Source organism: Ascidiella aspersa, chromosome 7 (genome assembly GCF_963924565.1).
Source record: "Ascidiella aspersa chromosome 7, kaAscAspe10.2, whole genome shotgun sequence".
Lineage (NCBI taxonomy): Eukaryota > Metazoa > Chordata > Ascidiacea > Phlebobranchia > Ascidiidae > Ascidiella > Ascidiella aspersa.
This window is the reverse complement of record NC_139453.1, coordinates 14646570-14668022: the sequence shown is the minus strand read 5'-3', so window position 1 is coordinate 14668022 and position 21453 is coordinate 14646570. Positions and strand designations below refer to the sequence as shown.

The 21453-nt window shown below is 34.8% G+C and overlaps 2 protein-coding genes and 1 pseudogene across 3 annotated transcripts; all 3 read left to right on the top strand.

Annotated features, from left to right (window-relative positions):
* Positions 1-5823: 5823 nt before the first annotated feature.
* On the top strand, positions 5824-6525 carry LOC146137982 (uncharacterized). Its single transcript, XM_083394495.1, has 2 exons — positions 5824-5909; positions 6429-6525. Exons 1-2 carry the CDS (start codon positions 5824-5826, stop codon positions 6523-6525), a joined length of 183 nt encoding a protein of 60 aa, XP_083250621.1.
* Positions 6526-13663: 7138 nt separating this feature from the next.
* LOC146137981 (uncharacterized) lies at positions 13664-16225 on the top strand (annotated as a pseudogene). Its single transcript, XR_014501444.1, has 6 exons — positions 13664-13823; positions 14069-14125; positions 14729-15364; positions 15447-15664; positions 15773-15912; positions 16032-16225. The product of XR_014501444.1 is annotated as an uncharacterized LOC146137981 (transcript).
* An 88-nt stretch (positions 16226-16313) lies between these two features.
* On the top strand, positions 16314-20579 carry LOC146137980 (uncharacterized). Its single transcript, XM_083393390.1, has 15 exons — positions 16314-16397; positions 16462-16664; positions 16724-16871; positions 16949-17094; positions 17170-17471; positions 17533-17687; positions 17751-17920; positions 18006-18131; positions 18206-18325; positions 18392-18460; positions 18649-18731; positions 19312-19435; positions 19660-19771; positions 19827-19888; positions 20030-20579. The coding sequence occupies exons 1-15, from the start codon at positions 16322-16324 to the stop codon at positions 20243-20245; spliced, it is 2112 nt and encodes a 703-aa protein (XP_083249516.1). The 5' UTR covers positions 16314-16321; the 3' UTR covers positions 20246-20579.
* The last annotated feature ends 874 nt before the right edge of the window (positions 20580-21453 follow it).

Here is a 21453-nt window from a genome sequence, read left to right as displayed (position 1 = left end):
GCTAAAAATGTTAAAAGTTTATATGTGGTGTTTTTGTGTGCAAACTAATATCATATATTTTTTGTTAATAGCAGGATGTTGCTGATACAGAGGACGAATTTGGGACCAAAATACATGTGGATTAGCTCAAAAAATCGAGGATGGGTTTCATTACAAAAATATTACAGGCACTGTCTTTGTAGATCTTACAGCTGCATATGACACTGTTAATAATCATGACCCAGCACTCACCAAGTTTATGAGAGTCCTGCTTAGCAACCGACGCTTCTTCGTTGAATTCAACGGAATGGTCTTCCTCAGGGCAGTGTACTTGCACCCCTCCTGTATAATATTTACACTAACGACCAACCGATGGACTCGACTTGTGCATTAGGGTGGAGTGAAAAATGATTTTTCTTTCAAATCAAAATTGAGGGGGTCTAAAATGCTGACAAAACATCTAAAACCATCAAAAAAAGTGGATTTGGGAAATTACCTCCTTAAGTGACCTGGCTACCTCCCCCTAAAGGTCACGCAGGGGTCAAAATAGACAAAACAGGCATAACTTTTTTATTTAAAAGGCTAGAGAGTTGGTTAATGGCTCAAAAGATGCAGAACATACGTGTTTAGATTCCTTATAAAAGAATATTTTCCTCTAAAAGGCGAGGAAACCCATGAAATTTAAACAAAACTAAATTTTGTCAAGAGTTTCATGAATTGTTCAGCCACGGTTGTTCACGTGTGTATAAAACTGTATATCTTAGTGCTCTTTAGGTACAGATATATCTTATTTTAGATTAAAAGACTTTTGAGATTTAACGCAAATTATATTGTATCTGAACCGGATTCCGAAAAAAACAAGATCAACGACTGAGAGCCACTTTTGTCAAAAGCCAAACGAATGACCCGACTGTTCATTTTGTGAATAAACTACGGTAAGTGGTGTTTAACGAAATTCAGCGCAATGAATGTGCATATTAAAAACGAAACAACGTAAATCGCATAGCAATGAAGCATGGCGGTTATCTCATGCAAAGTGAAGTCGCGTTTTCAAAAACTGGTGGATTGATACCATGCAAGTATCATCACACTGAATCGAATTTAGTGTTAAACTTTGAAATTTTTGGGTTCCTTCGTGTGCCATATTCAAATTCTTAATTTACTTCCTAAAATAAATCATTTTGGTCACGTGTGTAGCAACGTTTTCCAAAATGGGGTCGCAATGTAAATTGTGATTTCGCCTATAAAAAGGTTGAAGACCACTGCCATAGACTATGTATAATTTCCAGCAATAAACCTAAGAATCGCAATTTAAAAACATTGCCCCGCAAGATAAAATAAACCTTGTTTTTGGCCCGCGATGAAAAGAAGTTGGACACCCTGGTCTAGCATTTCTAATTCTTACATGGATATTTTAGGTAAGTATATAAAGATTTTGCTAGAATCAGTTCAGTACGATAAAATGGTAATATAAGGTTCATAATGTTTATGTGTTTTTGGGAAATTCATTTGTAGAACTTCAATTTACTCTACCCAGTTTATATGCTACATTCTGATGTGATAAAATTTAAGTACTGTAAAGGCAATTTAAATAATTTCATAGCAGCACCCAAAGCCAAGCAGCCAGCAGATAGATAAATAACTAAAGAAACTTTTGTAAAAAAAAATTACTTTTGAAGGTCCGTTTACACTACAAGCGCGCTTACGTTTACACTGCAGCGCAAGTTCGCGCGTTTAAAGGTGGCGCTGGAGAGCGTCACTATACATACAAGGCAAACTGCGCGTTATTCTGCTGTCAGAAAGAACAGTTTAGCCAAGGTTAAAATAATAATGGCAAGATTCAGCAAACAACTAACCAAAAAAGTGGTAGCCTTACTTTTAACAAGAAGAAATGAACTTGGTAAGTATAATACCACTTAATTGTTGTTGTTGGCTGGCTTATGTTAATATTAAAAAACGGTACAATAATAGATCCATTAACAGGCGAATATCATCGATTAATAATGGAATTGCGTTTGGAGAGGACCGCGGAATTTCAAACATACCTTCGTATGTCACCCAAACAATTTGATTACTTAGTTAAAAAAACAGGGCCCTGATATCAAAGCGGAACACTCACTTAAGAAAATCAATATCTGCTGAAGAACGACTGGCAATAACTTTACGGTAATAGTCATCCGCTTAGCAATCTATTTAACAGTACTTTGCGGGCCACCCTGGTTTATGTCATTAGTATGTGTGATTATATACAATTGTTAAATCCACCCTGTATGATGTAGTTCGACATAGGGTGGATAAAGAATGCATCAGGGTGGAATGCGAAAAATCCATTATGGTTTATTACAATGGGAAAATTTTCTTAAATCAGGGTGGATTAACAGGGTGTAAACAGCATTACATTATCAGGCCTGAAGGTAACGTTAAATCCACCTTTGGGTCCTTTGTTTACGCCGCCGTACAACTGGCCATTTCGAGTAATTCGCGCAGTGACAGACGTTCACGGTGGATATAGGAGGGCGAAACCAAACGATTTCCATTGATCGCTTCAACCGATCGAGGTACCTCAAGCACCCCGCCGAGGAAGACCTCCCCTACGCGCAACATCTCGACACCAGCCTTGCCCAACGAATTGAGCAAACTTTCGTACAAACGCGCGCTGGTCGTATCATTCACCCCCATGATCGTTTTTGAAAGAACAGAACAAATACAATACAACACATAAAACAAAACACAAATAATGACATAATAACTCTAGGCGAACTTTGTCGAAACTAACATAGATAAAACAGGACAACACAACCCGAACAAAAATGACATAAAAGAAAATGGTGCGCACTAAACACTTCATAGACACATTCCGAAAACTACACCCAGACAAAAAAATCTTCAAGGGCATCAACAAAGTTGATTCGGCTTGACTGATAGCGGTCTCCTTGACTGCCGCCATATCTTTGTGTCTCAAATTAAATCTAACATTTTACATTAAGTAAGTAAACTTAGATCTCTCTATTATAATAATATATATATATTGGATATGAAGTAAATCTTTCACACGGTAAGCATTATAAGGGGATCACACCCCCAATATTTTATTTCTAATACAGATAACGTGAATTACACCCAACCAGAATTACACCCTCCATTTCCAAATAGACACCACAGGACCTTTCAACATGGAACACTTTTTCAGCATACTAGAAGATAAACAAATTCTTAATGAATATAAAAAATCAATAATGGGAATAAGAACACTCAATCGTGAAAAAAAAACTTTACTGTTACCCTCTCTAAAGAAACTGAAAATCTACGAAACAACCTGCACCAAAGATTTGTTCACGGAGAGAGGGCCAATGTGGACGGCACCATTATCCTTATCCAAACCTTTTTACCCACCCAAACCCTTTACAAAATAGCACTTTTTGTCCACTTGAGTTATTCGCATAAAAAACATCCGGAAAATTAGAAATGGGTACCCGGTATGTCAACATATTCCATCTGAAATATCCATCTATCACAATAAAATTCAACTTATCAAGCCTGGACAATCCTTTGGCCCCAACTGCCGATTGGTCGAACCAATGTAGACAACAGCAAAACATTACGAATAACCGAGCCAATGAAGAGGGCACGTCATCATCCTTTGCAACCATCAACAACTCCAGCAATAACAAAGCTTTAGAAGAGCGAAAAAGATACCTAAACCAATTTCCATCATTAATAAACAAGCAAAACCAATCAACTAATTGTCCTCCCTCTACTCCCAGAGAAGGCTTCGACAACACTACCAATCAAAAACCAAACCATGATGACGTACCCTCCAACTTTTGTCAACACAAATTCTTTAAGTAAGGAAACTGGACAATGTTCTACCATTTATAAAAATAAATAAAATACATATTGTTGGTATACAAGAAACACGTAACTTTTAACATTAGCAATGCTAGATATAACTTTGCCGGAACTGCTTTTTTAGCCCCTTCCTTGAAACCCTAGATATAGCATAAATCACACTAAAATGGGCATCAGACAGCAAAAAGCAACAAATCAACATCTACAATGTATACTTGCAGTCAGGGGATGCTGCAATAATAAATGCGAAAAAACGGGCAGAACTGCTTAAAATTATAACCATAGTCATATTAAACATAGTTATAATCATATCATACGGGGGGATTTCAACTTCTAAGGACAATACTTTAATAAGAAAAAAAAACAAACACAGGAAACAAGAAGATAGATAGTCGAAAGGAGTCCTCGATTATTCTACCCACACAAAAAGGCATACACGTATACAAACAAAAGATCGGCATCCAGGATCGATAACAACAGGAGCCTGTCATCCTGGAATAAACAAAATGCCTTTTCGGACACCCCTTGTATTATAATTAAAATTAGCTCCAAAACAAGATGGGGAAAAGTGGTACATGGAAACTGAACTGTCAATTGATGGAGAATGAGGAATACAAAACGTTAATAAGAAGAGGTTTTTGTGTGCGAAATTTCAAGATGGTACAACAACTCATAGTGTACCTCGATCATGGTTGCTGAGCCTCGAGAGTTGTAAGTGGTGGCCTCCTTTATCAGCGAATGTGCAACAGCTTGCATTGCAAGAAAGTGACCCAGAAGAAAATTGGACAATCAGTTCATGTACTGTTGTATGTCAATCAAGTAAGTTTTATTTTTATGTGAAGATAATTTACAGAGCAAGTAAGCAAATTAACTTCATTTTTTAAGGTAAGTACAAAAAGTGTTAAGATAATAGAAGTGATACTTCTGGCGATGAAGATTGGAATCCACCACCACTTGTCAGAACAGATAGTGATAGCATTTACATTCAGAATGTAAAAAGTGCTTCAAGCCAGAAAAGGTTTGTTTCTTGTAATATATTTTATAGAATGCGTTGTAGACCATTTTTATTATGCAGAAAGAGTTCCAACAGTATATGCAATCATTTCTCCACGCTCCCCTACTGTTAAAATATTACATGTGATGCTTGATCATTTTGTTCGCCATTTTTGTAAGCTGTTTCAGTTGAATTCGTTGTAAGTTATTCTGCTTGTTGTTGACTGGTAAATGTATACTTAAAGGTGTTTAAGTAAAAGTAAACCATCAAGATAAGTTTATTAAAGTAGCTGTATTTGTATACTGCAGATGTACAATAGGTAAATTGTGGCTGTAAATGCAACTGTTATGCCAAAAAACTATCGATACTCAGTAAGATACTTAGCATTTTTACTAAAGTGACTTAGTTAAACTGAATACGTTATTTATTTCCAGTTTGAACTTTGAAGTATTGTTGACCAAACTCTTGGTACTTTTCGTTGTTTTCCTTCCACGTTTTGAGTTGATTTGTACATTGTGACGTCATAGCGTTGCGTTGTGCTAATGATAATTATGTTTTCACAGCTTGCTGCGCTGCCACTGTGGGCTATACGTCACGGTTTTTAAACTGTTGGTGGTTACTTCACTGAAAATAAAGTAATTCGTTTGAGGTTGTGGAAACTTCGATCACGATCGGTATTAAACCTTGAAAGCAGAGGCAGCGTGTGACGTAGCTAGGAACCTAGGCACTTCCAGAACAGGCCGCGTTACAGTATAGATTACCGAACAAAGGGACCAAATCAATCAACAGCAGATCATGAGGTTTTACTTCTTGAAATACTAAAGGGTTATTCATTTATTAGAAAGGAGTTTAGTGCATTAAATGAAAAATTGGACAAATTATCAGACCTAAACCAATCCATTAGCTTTGGATCCTCAAGTGATGGATGGGAAATACATCAAGCAAACAGTACAGATATGAATTAAATGAAAACCTAAAGAATAGTTTTGTATAGTTCTTTTATGACAAAGGATCTAGCAGAAAATTTTTCCTGGTCTGGTCTCGGAAATGGGAGAAAAACAGGACCAACTGCTTTTAATGTTTCAAGGTAAGCAATGTCTATAAAATTTTTCATTCTACTTAGACAAATAATGTTGCAATATTTTATCTCAATTTTTACAACAAATTCTTGACTGATTGTGCATAATGGTTAGCAAGGTTTGTTTTAAGGTGTTACACCTTCAAAAGAACAAGAGTTGCTCAGTTAATTTTCCTAAGATACCATTATAGTAGTAGTCGGATAGTTAAATAAGAGTACCTTAACTATAATGTATGGCACACCCCACATGTATACTAGCAACATATGATGTTGTCATATACCCAATTGATTTTTCATGTAGTTCCAATAAATGGCTGTCTGTTTATACACCTTATGTCAAACTCAATTTAACAATTAACCCCTATAAAAGTTAGCTTATAATAAAGTGACTAAAAATAATTTAAGGAATGTTACGTTTCACCAGTATTTATGTAATAAGTGTATCGAGTATTACAGACTACAGTGAAAAATCATTTTTTTACACGTTACTCTTGCGTTGTTGCAGTTCACTGCCCACAAGAGTACTTAATATGAAGAGATTGCCTTAGCAATAAAAAGTGTATTCAACGGTGTTAGAGATTGGGATGGTGGCGAGCTACTGACAAACATTGACTGTTTATTATAGTAATTGTTTATCAATAAAACCAACCGAGCTAAAGTGATTTTTGTGGGTAAAGTCTAGAAGTATGTGAGATAAGTAGTGTAAGAATATTACAAGTTCTCAGTGGTGTGGGGCGCAGCCACAATTAAAGAATATTTATTGCAAATAAACCAACGACAATCAGTACTTATGATATAGGCAGAATAAATATATACCTCCGTAACGTACGCGCGATCTGGACTCCACAATTGAACAGTAGGCACTGTTGAATTACCGATTTACAACATTTCTTAGATAGCCTACATCGGACAGATGTGAGTAATCACTAATTCGTTAGAAAACGCAACACATAACAACACGACTTAGGAAATCGGCTATTCGAACAATGAAATTACAACACGCGACGGGAAATTAAAATGACAGCATGAGCGATGGGCAAGCTGTTTAAAGGCGGCCAGAGTTGACGGGGTCACAGAGTTTCAAAGTCCAATCCTCTACAATTCACTCTCCCTGCCTTTAAGACAAGAGGTCTGGAGAAACTTCATCTTCGTGGTGTTCCTCCTGCATGTCAAACATTGTTCATTGGATAATAGTGTCCTCCTTGTAGCACAAGTCAGGAGCGGTGGCAACCTCCAAGACATAGATGACTGTTGTCCGGCGATGAACAAAGCGCGTTGGTAGTCAAAGAGCTAAAAGTGAACTGCTCCTTATTGTGTACGAGAAACCCTCCGTAATCGAGCTGGTGGTAGTTTGTTGCTGAACGATCTGTGTAAAAATACTTACACCGGCGAGTAACAACATGCGAATGCTCTATAGCCTATCCAATGCAGAAATAGAACCGTCAAAATCGCAATTTAATGTCCAAGGGCAATACCGTCAGTCAAGTGCCTAGAATCTATCGTTCTAAAATACCAAAATCAGGAAAAGTCAAAAGGTACTAATCTCTGAAACTCGAAAACAAAATTAACGCCTTGTCCATTTTTAAATTAATACCAAAATCAGGAAAAGTCAAAAGGTACTAATCTCTGAAACTCGAAAACAAAATTAACGCCTTTTCCATTTTTAAAGTAATTCCTAAATGACAGACATTTTTACCTTGGCGTAAAGGTTAAACTAAAAAGTTACACTATTGCAAGCTTGTAACCCAAATGGGCATGTGGGTACCTCAGCCGTCGGTAAGGTAAAAAAGGCATCATCACGGGATCTATGCCCGGAATACAAACAAAATGGTCAGGTTATTTTAGGTGTGATATCTTTGTGCAAACACCGTAAACCACATAGGACCAGACTGCAGGTTAGCTGCAAACGGAAATGCACTTCAGAAAGGCGCAACTTCTGTAAGTGTGAGAGATAAATATATCTGTTTATAGGCTTAGAGAATAGTTAACGAGAAAAAATATTCTCTTACGTAAGGTTTCACCTTTAACTAAACATAATGGACGTAATTTTGCAAATTGACTGAACAGGTATGCCGCAAATTTAGTTTAGCTGAAAGGCGTTAAAACGTGCGCACAATTTAGCAACAACATGCAATGGCGGCGGCTTAGAGAAAAACAGGCGTGGTGCGTAAAATTGGCAATGCATAGCGCGCACAAAAATTACGAATAAACTATAGCTGCCATCATCCTGCGTAATGAGTCTATGAATATAATTCAAGTTGATTGGTCTAAGAGGCCCATCCCTGCGTTAACGGAAACTAACAATAGGCGCTAAAAATTACCCAAAAAAAGTTAACCAAACGTCTATCAAAAAACTAGCAAAAGGCTAAGAATAAGGGGAAAAGAAGTTAAAATAGTCGAAGGTTAGGTTAGTAAGAGGCCTTTTGGGGGGGCCTTGCAAAATATTAACTAAGAATTGTGTTATTGGAATGTCAGAACAATTGTGAATCAGGCGGACTACTACCAATGAAAAGTGTAATAAAGCTAGTAAACGCGATAACCTTAGTGTTTATAGATAGTGTAATTCAGTGAAGTCCTGGCGCACCTGGCGAGCGAAGCGGGCGCGATTTTTTGGGGTATACCAACATTTCTTTTAAATTTCGTGTTAGTATTCAATACATTGCCGAAAAAAATGTAAAAAAATATATGTCTAATATTTTTGAATACGTTTTCCGTTTGTCCGCAACGGTAAAAAGCGCTGCTATTGGAAAGACAGCATCAAAATGTAAACAAATTTGACGTAGAAAGATCATTCGAGCGAAGCGCGAAAAATTTTTGCCTGTACTAAGTTAAAATAGTCAAAAAGTATTTAAAATGGACTCGTGTCTAGTTGTCATAGAGGTGGCGAGCCATAAGTTGGCGACCCCTGCTTTAAATATACAAACATTTTGCCACGTATAAAACTGTGAAACGCAACAACTTTACATAAGAAAGTCAATTATTACGTAACAATGGTCGGAAAACTACTACAAGTCCGCACAAAGAGATTACAACCATGAGGACAAAGTCTCACTTTTGCCTTTAAGCAATGCATTCTACTTTCGACAGCCGTCACGGTCTAATTCATAATAAGAAAAACATCATCTTTTTTTTTTTTACTTTCTTAGGACCCTACTGTACATTTTTTGAAGGTGTATTACTGTTAAAATGTACGCGATTGAGTTATGTTGTTGATTTCGGGGCTCTTTCTATTTGGTACGTAGAAAGTAACGCAAAAAACAGTCTACAAATGCCGCATAACGCAACGTACATCATTATTTTATTATCAATAATAATGCTCGACCAACTCAAACTTAAACCCGCACCGTAACCCAAATAATGTGCGTTGCGGTATTTGTTGACCTTTTTTTGCGATACTTTCTACGTACCAAATCGATGGAGCGCCTTGGTTTCCACTTCTAGGCGTTAAGATTTATGAATCAAATTGATACCAGTTAGTCTCAACCTTTTTTCTTTCGTGGACCATTTTCATTGCACAAAAATTTTGTGGCCCAATAAATGTTTATGAAAAAAACAACTATGAAATAGGTTTAGAACAAAAAACAGCCGAACATGTTTCAAAACAGATTATTTCTTTAACCGTGTATTAGTGAGATAGTAGTAGCTGCTGAACAATAAATTTAAATTCCGTCCCAACCCATTATTTCTGTAAAATTAAGTGTAGTGACACAAATAAAACTTAATTCTTCATTAAATCTAGCTTTATAAAATTGATCTGTGGCCCACTGGTTGAGAACCGCTGACTTAGTTTGTTGTAAATCCCAAGGTGCCGAACTCATTAAACTTAATTACATGACGGTGTTAATTTTTAGCTTTTTAATGTAAATAATATAGGTATTTTGCATTGTACAGAGCCTATTTACAGAGTACAAATTTTAGTAAAAATTGGTAGAATTGCAAATTAATGAGTGTGCCGCAAATCAAAATTGTTTTTCGAGGGCGTCTCAAAAAAAGTTTCTGTCTTACATTACTATTGGAATACAAATGTATATTTATTTCTATACTACTGTTTAAGATCCCAAATTTAGCGGTGGGGCGCAGTGGTGCTATGCAGCTTGCGAACAATTTTTTGAAGTGCAAATTTTGTCTGCCCCTTGGTGGTAATTAAGCTTAATAATTAGTAATTTGCCTGCTTTTCTTACATAAAGTTAGTTGGAATAATATTTGGTTGTATACCAATTTAATTTAAAACAAATTTGCTGTGCTTCGTAAATGGTAACAGGCATCGCTCATTTAGGAAATGTTCTTTACGCAAATATATCCTTATCTCAAAGAATATTTTCCATACGGTAATTTTTCTTTAGTATGCCAGTCTTCACTGCGCCAATTAAATTTATGCTGTACTGCTGCTCTAAATAGTCTTCTATATACTTGTTGTTCCAGTGTTACAAATTAAGACACATTGAAATTAATACCAAATTCTTTGAAAGCATCGTTACTGGTGGTGTGCTGTTTGTGCGAGTGAAGCAAACAATTAGCATTTGTAAGGTAGTTTCCATTTGGAACCAGTAGTTACCAGATGTCACTGAATTCAGTAAATAATTTTGCAAATTATATTATAATGCTTAGTATTGGAGTATGTTATTATAATGTTAAACTTATCCACTTGGTTTATTTTTATAGAACTTGCTCATATTTACTAGTTAACTATAATAAGAAGACATATTCGTCTATAACTGTGATTCAGTCATTCTGGGATTATGTTGGACATTGCTTAACGACATAACCATACCCATTGAACACAAAACGTTTTTAGGTTACCTTCAAATCGTTTTAATCTCGCACTCGTTTGGTCTTATTTAGGTCTTCAGAATGTCTAAAATCGTAACGGTAATAAACGTGCGCTAAAACCCGGCTAGTAGACGTATTAAAAAATCGCATTTAAATCGGTTAAAAAAACGTCTTATGGCACTTTTTAATCGTCTAAAATTCGTTTTTGTTTTGGTCTTGTTTACGTGTACGGGAAATCGTAACAGAAAAACACGATCATAAAAATCGTTTAAAAAACGATTTCAGATATGATATCTTTCGGGGGCTATAAGACGTCTTTTTAAATTTAACTAAACGACAATATCAGCCTATTCCTTGCTTTCACCGCAACATATTAAACTTGCAAACTACGAAACAAAAAATGATAAGATCAAGCTACAGTTTTATTTACATATTAATGTTCACAGTTGTGTTATTAAACATGTTCTCTTTACAAAGGGCAACACAATGACGTGATCAATATTTCAGCATGCAGTTGACGAAGAGTTTGTAGAAACTGTAAAGGTATAAAAAATAAATAAAAATCTTATAAAACCACATTCCTATTAATAAATATAAAATAGGATACAAAAATTGCTTAGGAGTTCACTAAACAAAAAGTACAGCCTACTTCTTTTAACTACATCAGGGAATAATGGTTTACCATAAGCAGGTTATGCGGGACTTAAAATTTCTTAGTGTTCACCGAATCTTAAAAAAACTGTGTTCAGGTCATAATAGGAATAATTTTTTATAAATAAACATTCCTCTAAAAAATAAGATGTCCTACACAAAGATCATAAATATAAAAAACCTTTTGAACTAAATTAATAACTCCTATATATGACTTAACAAAAATAATTATTGAAACAAAATCATTGATCCACACTTTTTTTAATACAATATTCAAAAAGCACAGGAGGTACTGCCGACTGCCCTGTATATATACAGTCATGAAAAATGATTACTTCAAGCAAAAATGTACAAAAAATCCTGTAAAAGGAAGCCTATGAATTATTGTTTTTAGAACATTTGGTTAGGTGCAGGGCCGGATTAACCAATAGGCTAATAAGGCTATAGCCTTAGGCCCTGGAAAATTTCGGCCCTCAATTTTTGTTAAGGTTAATTTTTTTTAAGGCTGATACTGATTGCTTAAAAACTAATAACTGAGTCGAGTCAATATGTGACTTAATTGTATGTGATAAATCGTTTTATTTATGCTGCAAACGAGTTTAGAACTATTTACGTTCTATCACTTTTAAGAGGAACACACAATAAAACCTAAAAAGCAACAATACATACAGCAGAAAAATTTATAAACCCATAGAATAAAGACCAATGACATAAAGCTTATATACGCAGATTACTGCTCAGTACAGAATGAGATCAAAATCGTCTGAATAAGACCTAAATCTGTCAAAATACGTCTTAAATTCATCGTAATATTGCCTTAAATGGGCATAATAACACCTGAAACTGTAGGGAGAGAGGTCGATCGGGCGCTGTGTTAGGCCTGGCATGGGTCGTTTTGGTGTTGACGTTCGGACGCCCTAGTATGACCTGCGCCATTAGGGCGTCGCTGTTTTTGCAATGGAGTTTTGGCCCTGTTTGGGGTTATTGGTGGGTAATGGGTGGGGTTAAAATTATTGGGGAGTTGATGTACTTAGGGGTGAGGTAAAGCTACATTGTAATAGGGGATGTGGGACCAGTGACTAGAGGGCTGTTCTCTTTCCATTTAAAATAGTTTTTGAGGATTTGAGACAATTAAACAATTTTTGAGTAAAAAAAAAAAAGTTATGTCATCTAATAGAATTTGTATTTTGTTCTAGAAACTAGAACAGGCTTTATCAACCGTGGCCCTCGGTCCCCTTGGGGGGAGACGGGCTCAAAACCAAAATGTGCACATTGTGCGCACAATGTGCACTTGTCATATGTGCACCGCATTCGAAGGTGCACATTGTGCGCACAATGTGCACTTGCGATATGTGCACGGTCCAGTGCACATTTGAAGGTGCACATTGTGCGCACAATGTGCACTTGCGATATTTGCACAAAATGTGCACCTCACGTGAATTTAATGTGTTCTTGATGTGCATGTGCGTCGAAAGTGGATAACAAAGGTCGGTAAAACACAATTTGTTTTCCGTGATCACTTTTCCACCGCTTGTGATGGTGCTATTTGTCTGCAGCCGAATATTATCGACCTTAAAATCAGACAGACAGACAGACAGATGTAGCATTTGCACGTGCTAAATTCTTACCAGAAGATATGCAGATAAAAGAAAAACGTTCTCCGTGGAGAAGGACCGTGCAGTTCAATAATAATACTTGACCGACCCTCACCCAAACTATAACCTACACCCTAACACTGTGGTAGGATTCTAGACCAGTGCCCAATATTTTATTGTAAAACATAATGGTATGGCATGCCACGTCAGATAATGTCACCTTCAGGGCTGTTATGCAAGCATTGATTGCAAGTATTCAGCAAAAAGTAAAATGAATACAGGGCTGAAAAATTAAGTGTGCAGTTTGGCAGTAAAGGTTTTTATGCTAACTAGGCAGGGGTGCGAAGTCTGTGAACAACAACCCAATTCCGACTCCAGGCAAAAAAATAAACCTGAATCCGAGTTGCGAGTCCAACTCCGGCCAAATGTCCGATTTCGTAGATCCCGAGTCCGGCTCTGACCTTACAGCCTGTATTCCGCCAATTTTCGTAACTAGAGTAATGTGGAAATTCAGCAATCCACATAATAGGGGTGTCATATAATTCATTCATTCACTATACATGGTTGAAAAATATTCCACAATATGCTATTTTATCTCTACAATTTGCAGTTGGCGGCCATATCAGTTTTATAATTTGGTACTGTGCATGTCGGACTCCGCAGCCCTGCCACTAGGCTTTAAACATTAAGCACAGGAATATAATCCAGTTTGTTTTTATAATACCAGATAAATTTAAAGATACAACTATGTTTGTTGAAAATGGAAGAGAATTGCTAAAGAAGAATAAGAGCTGCTTTAATGGGTGCGACCTTTGTGATTTTAAAGGAACCAATGACGAGCTTTACCAGCACCTAAGTTTATTACACTTGAAAAAGGCAATTGATTGTTCACTTGGCAATGTAAAAGGTAAAAATGACACCCTACTATATTTGTATTAATATTGAGCTAAGAATTCTATTTTTTCAAAGATTATGTACTTCCGTGCAACTTGCCATGCAGAGGCATAGGTAAAGCAACATTTGGACATTTTCATTGTCCACAATGTTTAAAATCGTTTTCAAGAGGCTACACCCTTCGAAGACATTTAAAAGGTATATATATCTATCTTAAAATCATTTAGTACTTAAATTTGATTTACATTATTCATGCAGGTTGTATTGATCCTGCATTGAAAAATAAGGTTTCTGAAAATATAAGAGTACTTGAAGGTATGGTGTGTAATATTCTTTTATGCTTTTATGGCAGGTAAGCTATTACGACTTGTTTTATAGTCAAAATAACAATATTATGCAATGATTAACATTAAGTCTTGCAGGTTCCACTTCATGCTGGTTGTGTATTCTTTTGTATAATTTTAAAGATAGGTGTGAAGATATAAATGACTCAAGGCAACTCAAAGGGCTGTAGTTTGACATGAGTGGTTATAGAAAGAACAGCAACTGATATTTTGTAAGATGTTCAGTGGTCATTTATAGATGATTTATAGTCAATAAATAAAGGTTGTAAAGGTTAAGTTTTTTATATAAGTGTTTGAAAAGTGTTATGTTAAATTTTACAAAACCATTACTTGAGGTAATAAGGTACTCAGTACTACCAATTCCTTCCGGAAACTATTGCTGGCTGTAATTGAATATATAAATATTCTATGTAAAGATTCTGATTATAATATAGTAGGATTTGGCAGCACTAGTAGGCGACTTATGACCAAAATATAATCTACCTTTAAGTAGTTCTGCATAGCACATAAGGTAAGCAATTTTTTAAACAACTGCTCCCAATTAAAATAACCACATTTTATCATATTTTTTCAGTCAAGAAAAGTCACAGATGCAAAAAAACTTGCGGTGAAGAATTTAAAGAAAAACAGATTTTAAAAAAGCACAGTGAAATACACCATGAATCAGGAACACTTCCTTCTGTCTGTATTGACAAACAGAATGGAATTTTCATGGTTGCAAGAAGCAAAAGGGGCCTAATTGCCCCTATTCATGTAAGAAGCCACAAATACAAGCAAATACAGGTGTGTGGCAATGTCAATTGCAACACTTTAATGATGTCTGGCAATTTGAAAAACCCAGCTTTCGACTGCATCCACTTAAAATCCGTTGGAACTGCTTTAATGACAAAACATGTTGAGCTTGATTTAAGTTATCTAACTAAGCTTGCCGAGATTGGTTTAATAAAGGAAAGTAGTATTGTCCTTTGATTGTATTGGCTGATTTTTTAAAGTTTGGTGTAAGTACAAGAGTTCAGTATTTTTCTGTTTTTACTGGACTAAATGAATATTACTCTCCCTTTGGGAGAGTAAGAGTAAGTTTTGACACTGGTGAGGGAAATTGGTCCTGTAAATGCCCACTTTCCGGAGAAAAAAATTCATGTGAACATGAAAATGTGGCAAAATGGTTTCTTTGTCAAACAAATATAAGTCTGCTGGAGGAAAATAAGAGGTAAGGTTTTGGGTTTTGTTTATATATATTTTTTTTTCTGTTAGGCACAAAGTGCATCTAATCGATATGCAAATCTATTTAGTCGTAAGTGTGAAATCTCAAAGGAAGATGATTCAATGATGCAATACTTGTTAAAGACAAAAGTTATCCCAGAAATCTTGCCTCCCCATTTACTAAAAACCCAATCGCCTCCACCCACACTGTCTCCTGAAGAAATTTCCTGTCCTGTATGTGATTCAGAACTAAAGGCAGATAAAAACACCAAAGGAACTGTATATGGCCTAGAAAAAGTTTGGAAAGGTAAATTTAGAACTCAGTATTGGTTACAATTTAAAAATATGTTTTATTCTGCATGTTGTTGTTACTTTTGCTATACTTTATGTATGTCTCTTTTCTTTACATTTTCAGGGATTTCGGTTGGTTCAAAAATATGCACCAAGTGCAATTTTAAGTTGCGTTTTCAAGAATTTTCAACAGGTTTTCACAACTTTGATTGCCATACTATTCTTTCTTTGGGCTTGTGTCATTATTTAATGCGGGCAATCCATGTGAGTTTTTAAGGGCATTAAAAACAATAACAGTGTGCCAATTAATGCACAGTGTTGAATTAAAATGTGGGTTGTGAATTGCTAAATTTATTTTGCAAGATTTCCCAACTTTTTTGCAGAATCATGTTGCTGTAGAAACAGCAATCAAAATGCTCTACAGCAATGAAAATACAACAAATTTGCCATTTGATAAAATTAGAAATGGGTTTTACCATTTTTGTGCTTTGACAGATATAAAATATGATTTTGCATGTCTACTTTGTGGCCCACACCCAAAGGTTGTTATTGGAGATGGTAACTAGAAAAACACCTGTCAAATACCAAGTAGGATATGATGTTTATTATTTAGTTTCAACAAATAGGGTTGGTTTACATTATTGTTTTCTTCGTGGAAAGCAAAGTACCTGAGATGCAACATGACCATGTACACATGCCACAACAGTGGGACGCTTATAAAAAAGAAATCTTAGGACGAGGTTTTTATGGTAAGCTGTTTATTTTAAACCTATACTAAAGTTAGATTAATTTATTTCCAATATTTATTTACAGGATCTAGGGAAAATCCATGGAAAATTGAAATAACTTATTCATCTATTGCTCCATGGATGGGAAATTTTACAAGGAAAGGGGATTTAGTTCCGAGTACAGAATACAAAAAAGTAAACACAATAAACTGCAAAAAGACCGGGTCTACTAAAGTATGCCATGTATCGCAAGAGGAAATTCTTAATGCCTTGCATTCAAAATCATCGGTAAAGTTTGTATCTTTGTAATTCGTGGTATGTTTGATAAATCATATATTTTTTTACAGACGGCCTTGAAAAAATTAAAAGATCCATGTCAAACCATTGGAATGGACCCATCAGGGAGTAGAGAAGATGTGGTTAATCGCTTAAATGAAATCATTTTATTCAAAGACATTTATCCTAAAATGTTTAGGCACCTTAAGAAATGTGGAGGTAGATAAACAAATATTGTTTCCTAATTTCTATAGATAGCTTGAAATTGTAAGGTGAAATACATCACAAATGTTTAGGAGGAATTGTTCATTTTCGGTGTATTCACGGCGTTGCTGTTTACATGAAATTTACTTTACGACAAGAGAGCGCAAGGGATTATGTAGATGGCATATTATCTTTTTTTGAAAGACCAAATGTTGTTGTCACAGACATAGCTGCCCAAGTAAGTGGTGGCTGTGGTGCTAACTATTTAAAAATAAATTTGACCAATTAACGTATTATAAAAACATTTTTTTAGATTGCACATCATGGAGAGAACAGACAGCCAGGCTTATTTACACCACACTTAGGAATGCTTTTTGAATGGTCAGATGAAAACTTAAATAAAGCGAAATCAGGAGAATTGAAACCAATTAACTTGGACCTTAAGGACCTTAATTCAAATAACTGTCCCAATTATTACAGTTTAAATGATAAATTCCACCATAAGTCAAAGAAGCAATCTGCTGAGAAAGCCTTTCGGGATCTACGAATGTGCAAAGATCTATCCATAAACAGCAGTATTGCAGAGCAGTGCAACGCCATTATGAAACTAGACAGGTTGTTTTTCTAATTTTACTTTATAATTAAAGAATAACTTAAATATACACATTATTTTCAGACCATCATTTTCATCAATGGATGTAGTAAATTTTTTATACATGTCACGTCTGAGTTTGCAGTTGCAAAATTCAGCTTTGAATGAAAAAAATTTAAAAAGAGCAAGAAGTGACTTTGGAGAAGTTGCAGATAATCTTGAACACAACTTTTATTCAAGTAAAATATTAGTAAGTTAAGCCTTACACTTTAAAAACTTTAATGTGTTTTATTATAATCCAGAGGTTAGCAAAGAAGATGTTTCTATTAAAAATAAAAGAAGTTTCAAAAAATGTGTTGAAGAGCAAATAAAACAAGATTTGCAACAGAACCAAAACAATAAAAGAAAAAGTTCCGTTGAAAGTGAAACAGAGTTCACTGCAAGAAATCTGGATTTAAGTGTTGTAAAAAGGGTAAAACTTTTTTTAATTTTAAACTTTCTTTAATGTTAAACTTTCTTCTAATTTCAAAAAAAAAACTTAATAATTTATAATTAAGATTGATCAACTATGGCATACTGAGCCACATCATTTGGTAGTTGCAAGGTTGATAACTCATGAGGCTACAATTCTGCGGCACTCTGAATTTTGTTCTTTGGCACCGGATAACTGGGTTTCTTCTTCGGTAATTCACTCTTTAAAAACTTCTTAAAATTTATAATTTTACATTATTTTTTTAAAGTTAAATTTTTTTTACAGGTCCTTGATTATTTAATTAGAGCTACTTCACCATCAGATAAAGTTTTTGTAATGGATTGCTTTATCGTGAACACCATTTTTGACAGACCGTCCACTGTAGATCGAATAAGCCTACAAAAGGTTGGGATTAATTATAAATACTATTTGTTTTCAGCAGAATGCCATCTTATTATAAACATTTTACAGATTGCTTTGTCTGAATACAATCTAATTTTGGGTGCCTATAACAAAAATCAAAATCACTGGAATTTGTTTGTGAGTATTGAATTTAAGATAGAAGAGTTGAATTTGTTTAGATAGAAGAGTTGAATTTGTTTAAAAACAGTCTTTCGTTCTCCATTTGTGATTTATTTTACTTGGAAAATATTATTCAGCAAAGATAATAAAACTGACAAATTTAAAGGTTAGTTATTAACAATGTTATGTTTTTTCTTTTTTGCTAGGTTGCACATGTGCAAAGCAAGTGTCTATATCTAATTGATCCTTGTGGAACCAAACCGACTCTTGATGTAGTTACATTGTTTAAGTGAGTGTTTGAGACTGGTATTATTAGTAAGTATAGATCAGTGGTGGGCAAAACGCAGCTTGTGAGCCGTATGCAGTCATTTGACATGATTTTGTGTCTCTTTTATTTTAAAAGTAATTTAAAAAAGGGTTAAATAAGCGTATCTCATAATGTTTTAACTATGTTTCTTTCCTTTATTAATGTTTTTTTCATGGAACCTTCTCACTAAACCAGTTTAACATGTGATGTAACAATCCTGCTTCAAAGAGCCAAACCTCGAAGGTGTCTGGCTGTGGCATTGGCTTTAAATAACACAATCTTGCATATATCCATCGTTAGCCACCTTGTATTCAAAATCTGTAGTGACCTCCAGAACCCATTGTCGCGTGGTTGTACAAACACAAACTCATTCATTTTACAAGCTATTATTCATTTTATGTGACCCTTTAAACTCCTGAATGCTTCCTTAATAGTTTACTACTTCTCTTTTGCACATTTTCTTTTACAGATAGGTTTTTAGGTCTGGTAATGGCCTTAATATATAAACTTTTAAATAATAATATTTTGTTGAAGCAAATTAACTTTAGTAAATTATATTTAGACAATATTTAAATTCAAGAAAAAATCTAAAAGATCAATCATTAACAAACCAAAATTGGACGCTAAGTCATATTGACCATCCTTTACAAATTGATGGGCACAGCTGTGTGATCTTTGTACTAAAGGTATTTCTGTTATCATATGACCATCTGCATTTTAGTACGCAGTGTATTTATCTGTATTAAATAAACCCCTAAAGAACTTCAATTAGTATGTTTTGATTCTAAATGAGACCGCCAAGTGTTTTAATGCTTGTTTTGTGCCACTTGTTTTAAATAAACATTTTTTTCTTGCTATATGTATTAAGAGTTGCCACACTGCCCTGTTTTAAACATTATGTTGTATGCAGATTGCTGAATATCTATTGAATTCATTTAGTGAAAAGATCAGCTTTTCAAGTACACGAAATGACATAAAAAACTTAAGATACTACTTCGCCAAAAAAATTTTGAACTCGTCAGGTATGCAAAACTAATTCAGTATTTTAGATTTAATTTTTAATTCAAGTGCATTTAGACACGCTTGTGGACTCATGCAGAATGTGTGGAGACAGCGAGTCAATAGGGACAGGACATTGGGTAGGTGCCCAAAATATATATGCTTATGTGTGAAACAGTTAACTTTTGAGTATCACCTAGTCCTAATGTACGTATACTAATATCTAACTGGACAAATGCCTGTTCTAAAAAAATGGAGTTTAACTGAAATTATTTTTAAAGATTTGCTGTGACTCATGCAACAGATGGTTTCATGCTTTCTGCATGAATTTGTCAAAGCACGATGTGGAAAAATTTGCAAACAAAAGCTGGGAAATGTCCAGTTTGTGTTTGATTCTTGACCTTATTGGATGTTGCATAAATGTATGCCTTCACTTTCTATTCTCAGTAATTATATTTTTTCTATGTTCATCTTCAATTTCCCTTCACTGTAATTGATTTTAAGATTTTTTAATGCGACGGCCTTTCATTTTTTGTTCATCTTTAATTTCTTTTTACTATAATTACTTTTTTCTTTGTCATTTGAGATTATATTTAAGTTTGTTTTTTTCTATTTTTGTGGCATTTTTATATTACCTATCTATTAATAATATTTTGTTTATAATCGAGTATTTCGCAAATATTGCTGCTGCAGTTTAGGTTACACTTTCCGCCTAAAATTTTTCTATTTAACCATTTCCAACTTCTTATCTTGCTATAGGTTTTCTGCTATATGCATGCTGTGACACCTTTAATTTTCTATTTTTGTAAAATAAACTTTTGTGTTAAAGTTTTTTAAATCTACGGAATTATGGCTTTACTTAACATTGAACAATAACTTATTTTATAATAACCAACAATTCTTTTTTTTAATGCAGTAAATCAGAGAGGTCGATCGAGCCATGAATTACGAAAGTTGTATTCAGGAGTCCTTAATCTTAAAAAAAAACAATGCAGTCAAATTAGATTAAAAATAGTCAAACATAAATCTTTAAATTCAAGACGTGTTGCCTTACGTTTGAAAAGTCTAGCAACATGCAATTGGGTAGGGGTCCCAAAACTTGACATTTTATTGCGATAACCAATATTGTGGAAAAACAGTATCACAAGCCAATAGCAAATGATGTCATAACCATTTTCCAGTTATGCTTACTACAAGAACAACACAGGCAAAACTTATAAAATTACAACACAGGCAAACTTATTTTCGTTGTGAAGTAGCACACATTTCAAACTTCTTTGAGAAGCTTTCAATGAATAACCAATATCTTCTGGTTTATATTCAAGCAGACCCATATAACGAAGTATTTCGATGATATTACCGTACAGAAAAAATCTTCTTAGGATAAAAATTGCATTAACATTTCTTCTCTGACCCGGTAAAACGTTATTTGATGTCGAATCAAAAATGTTATGGAGGCGAGAAGACCGGACTTCAGAAGATTCTTTAGATAAACCTAAATCACGAATTAGGTCATTTAGCTGATCTTGAGTAAAAGGCTTCGGTTTACTCTGATCTGTGAAGATGTAGAGGAGTCGGTGCCATTGCAGCTGCTACTATTGCCATCTTCGTCTTCCACTACATCATCCAACATCGAAGCTTCATCCGAAATCAAATCTGTCAGGGGCGTAACAGAAATTTCCGGGGAATGTGGTGATCCTTATTC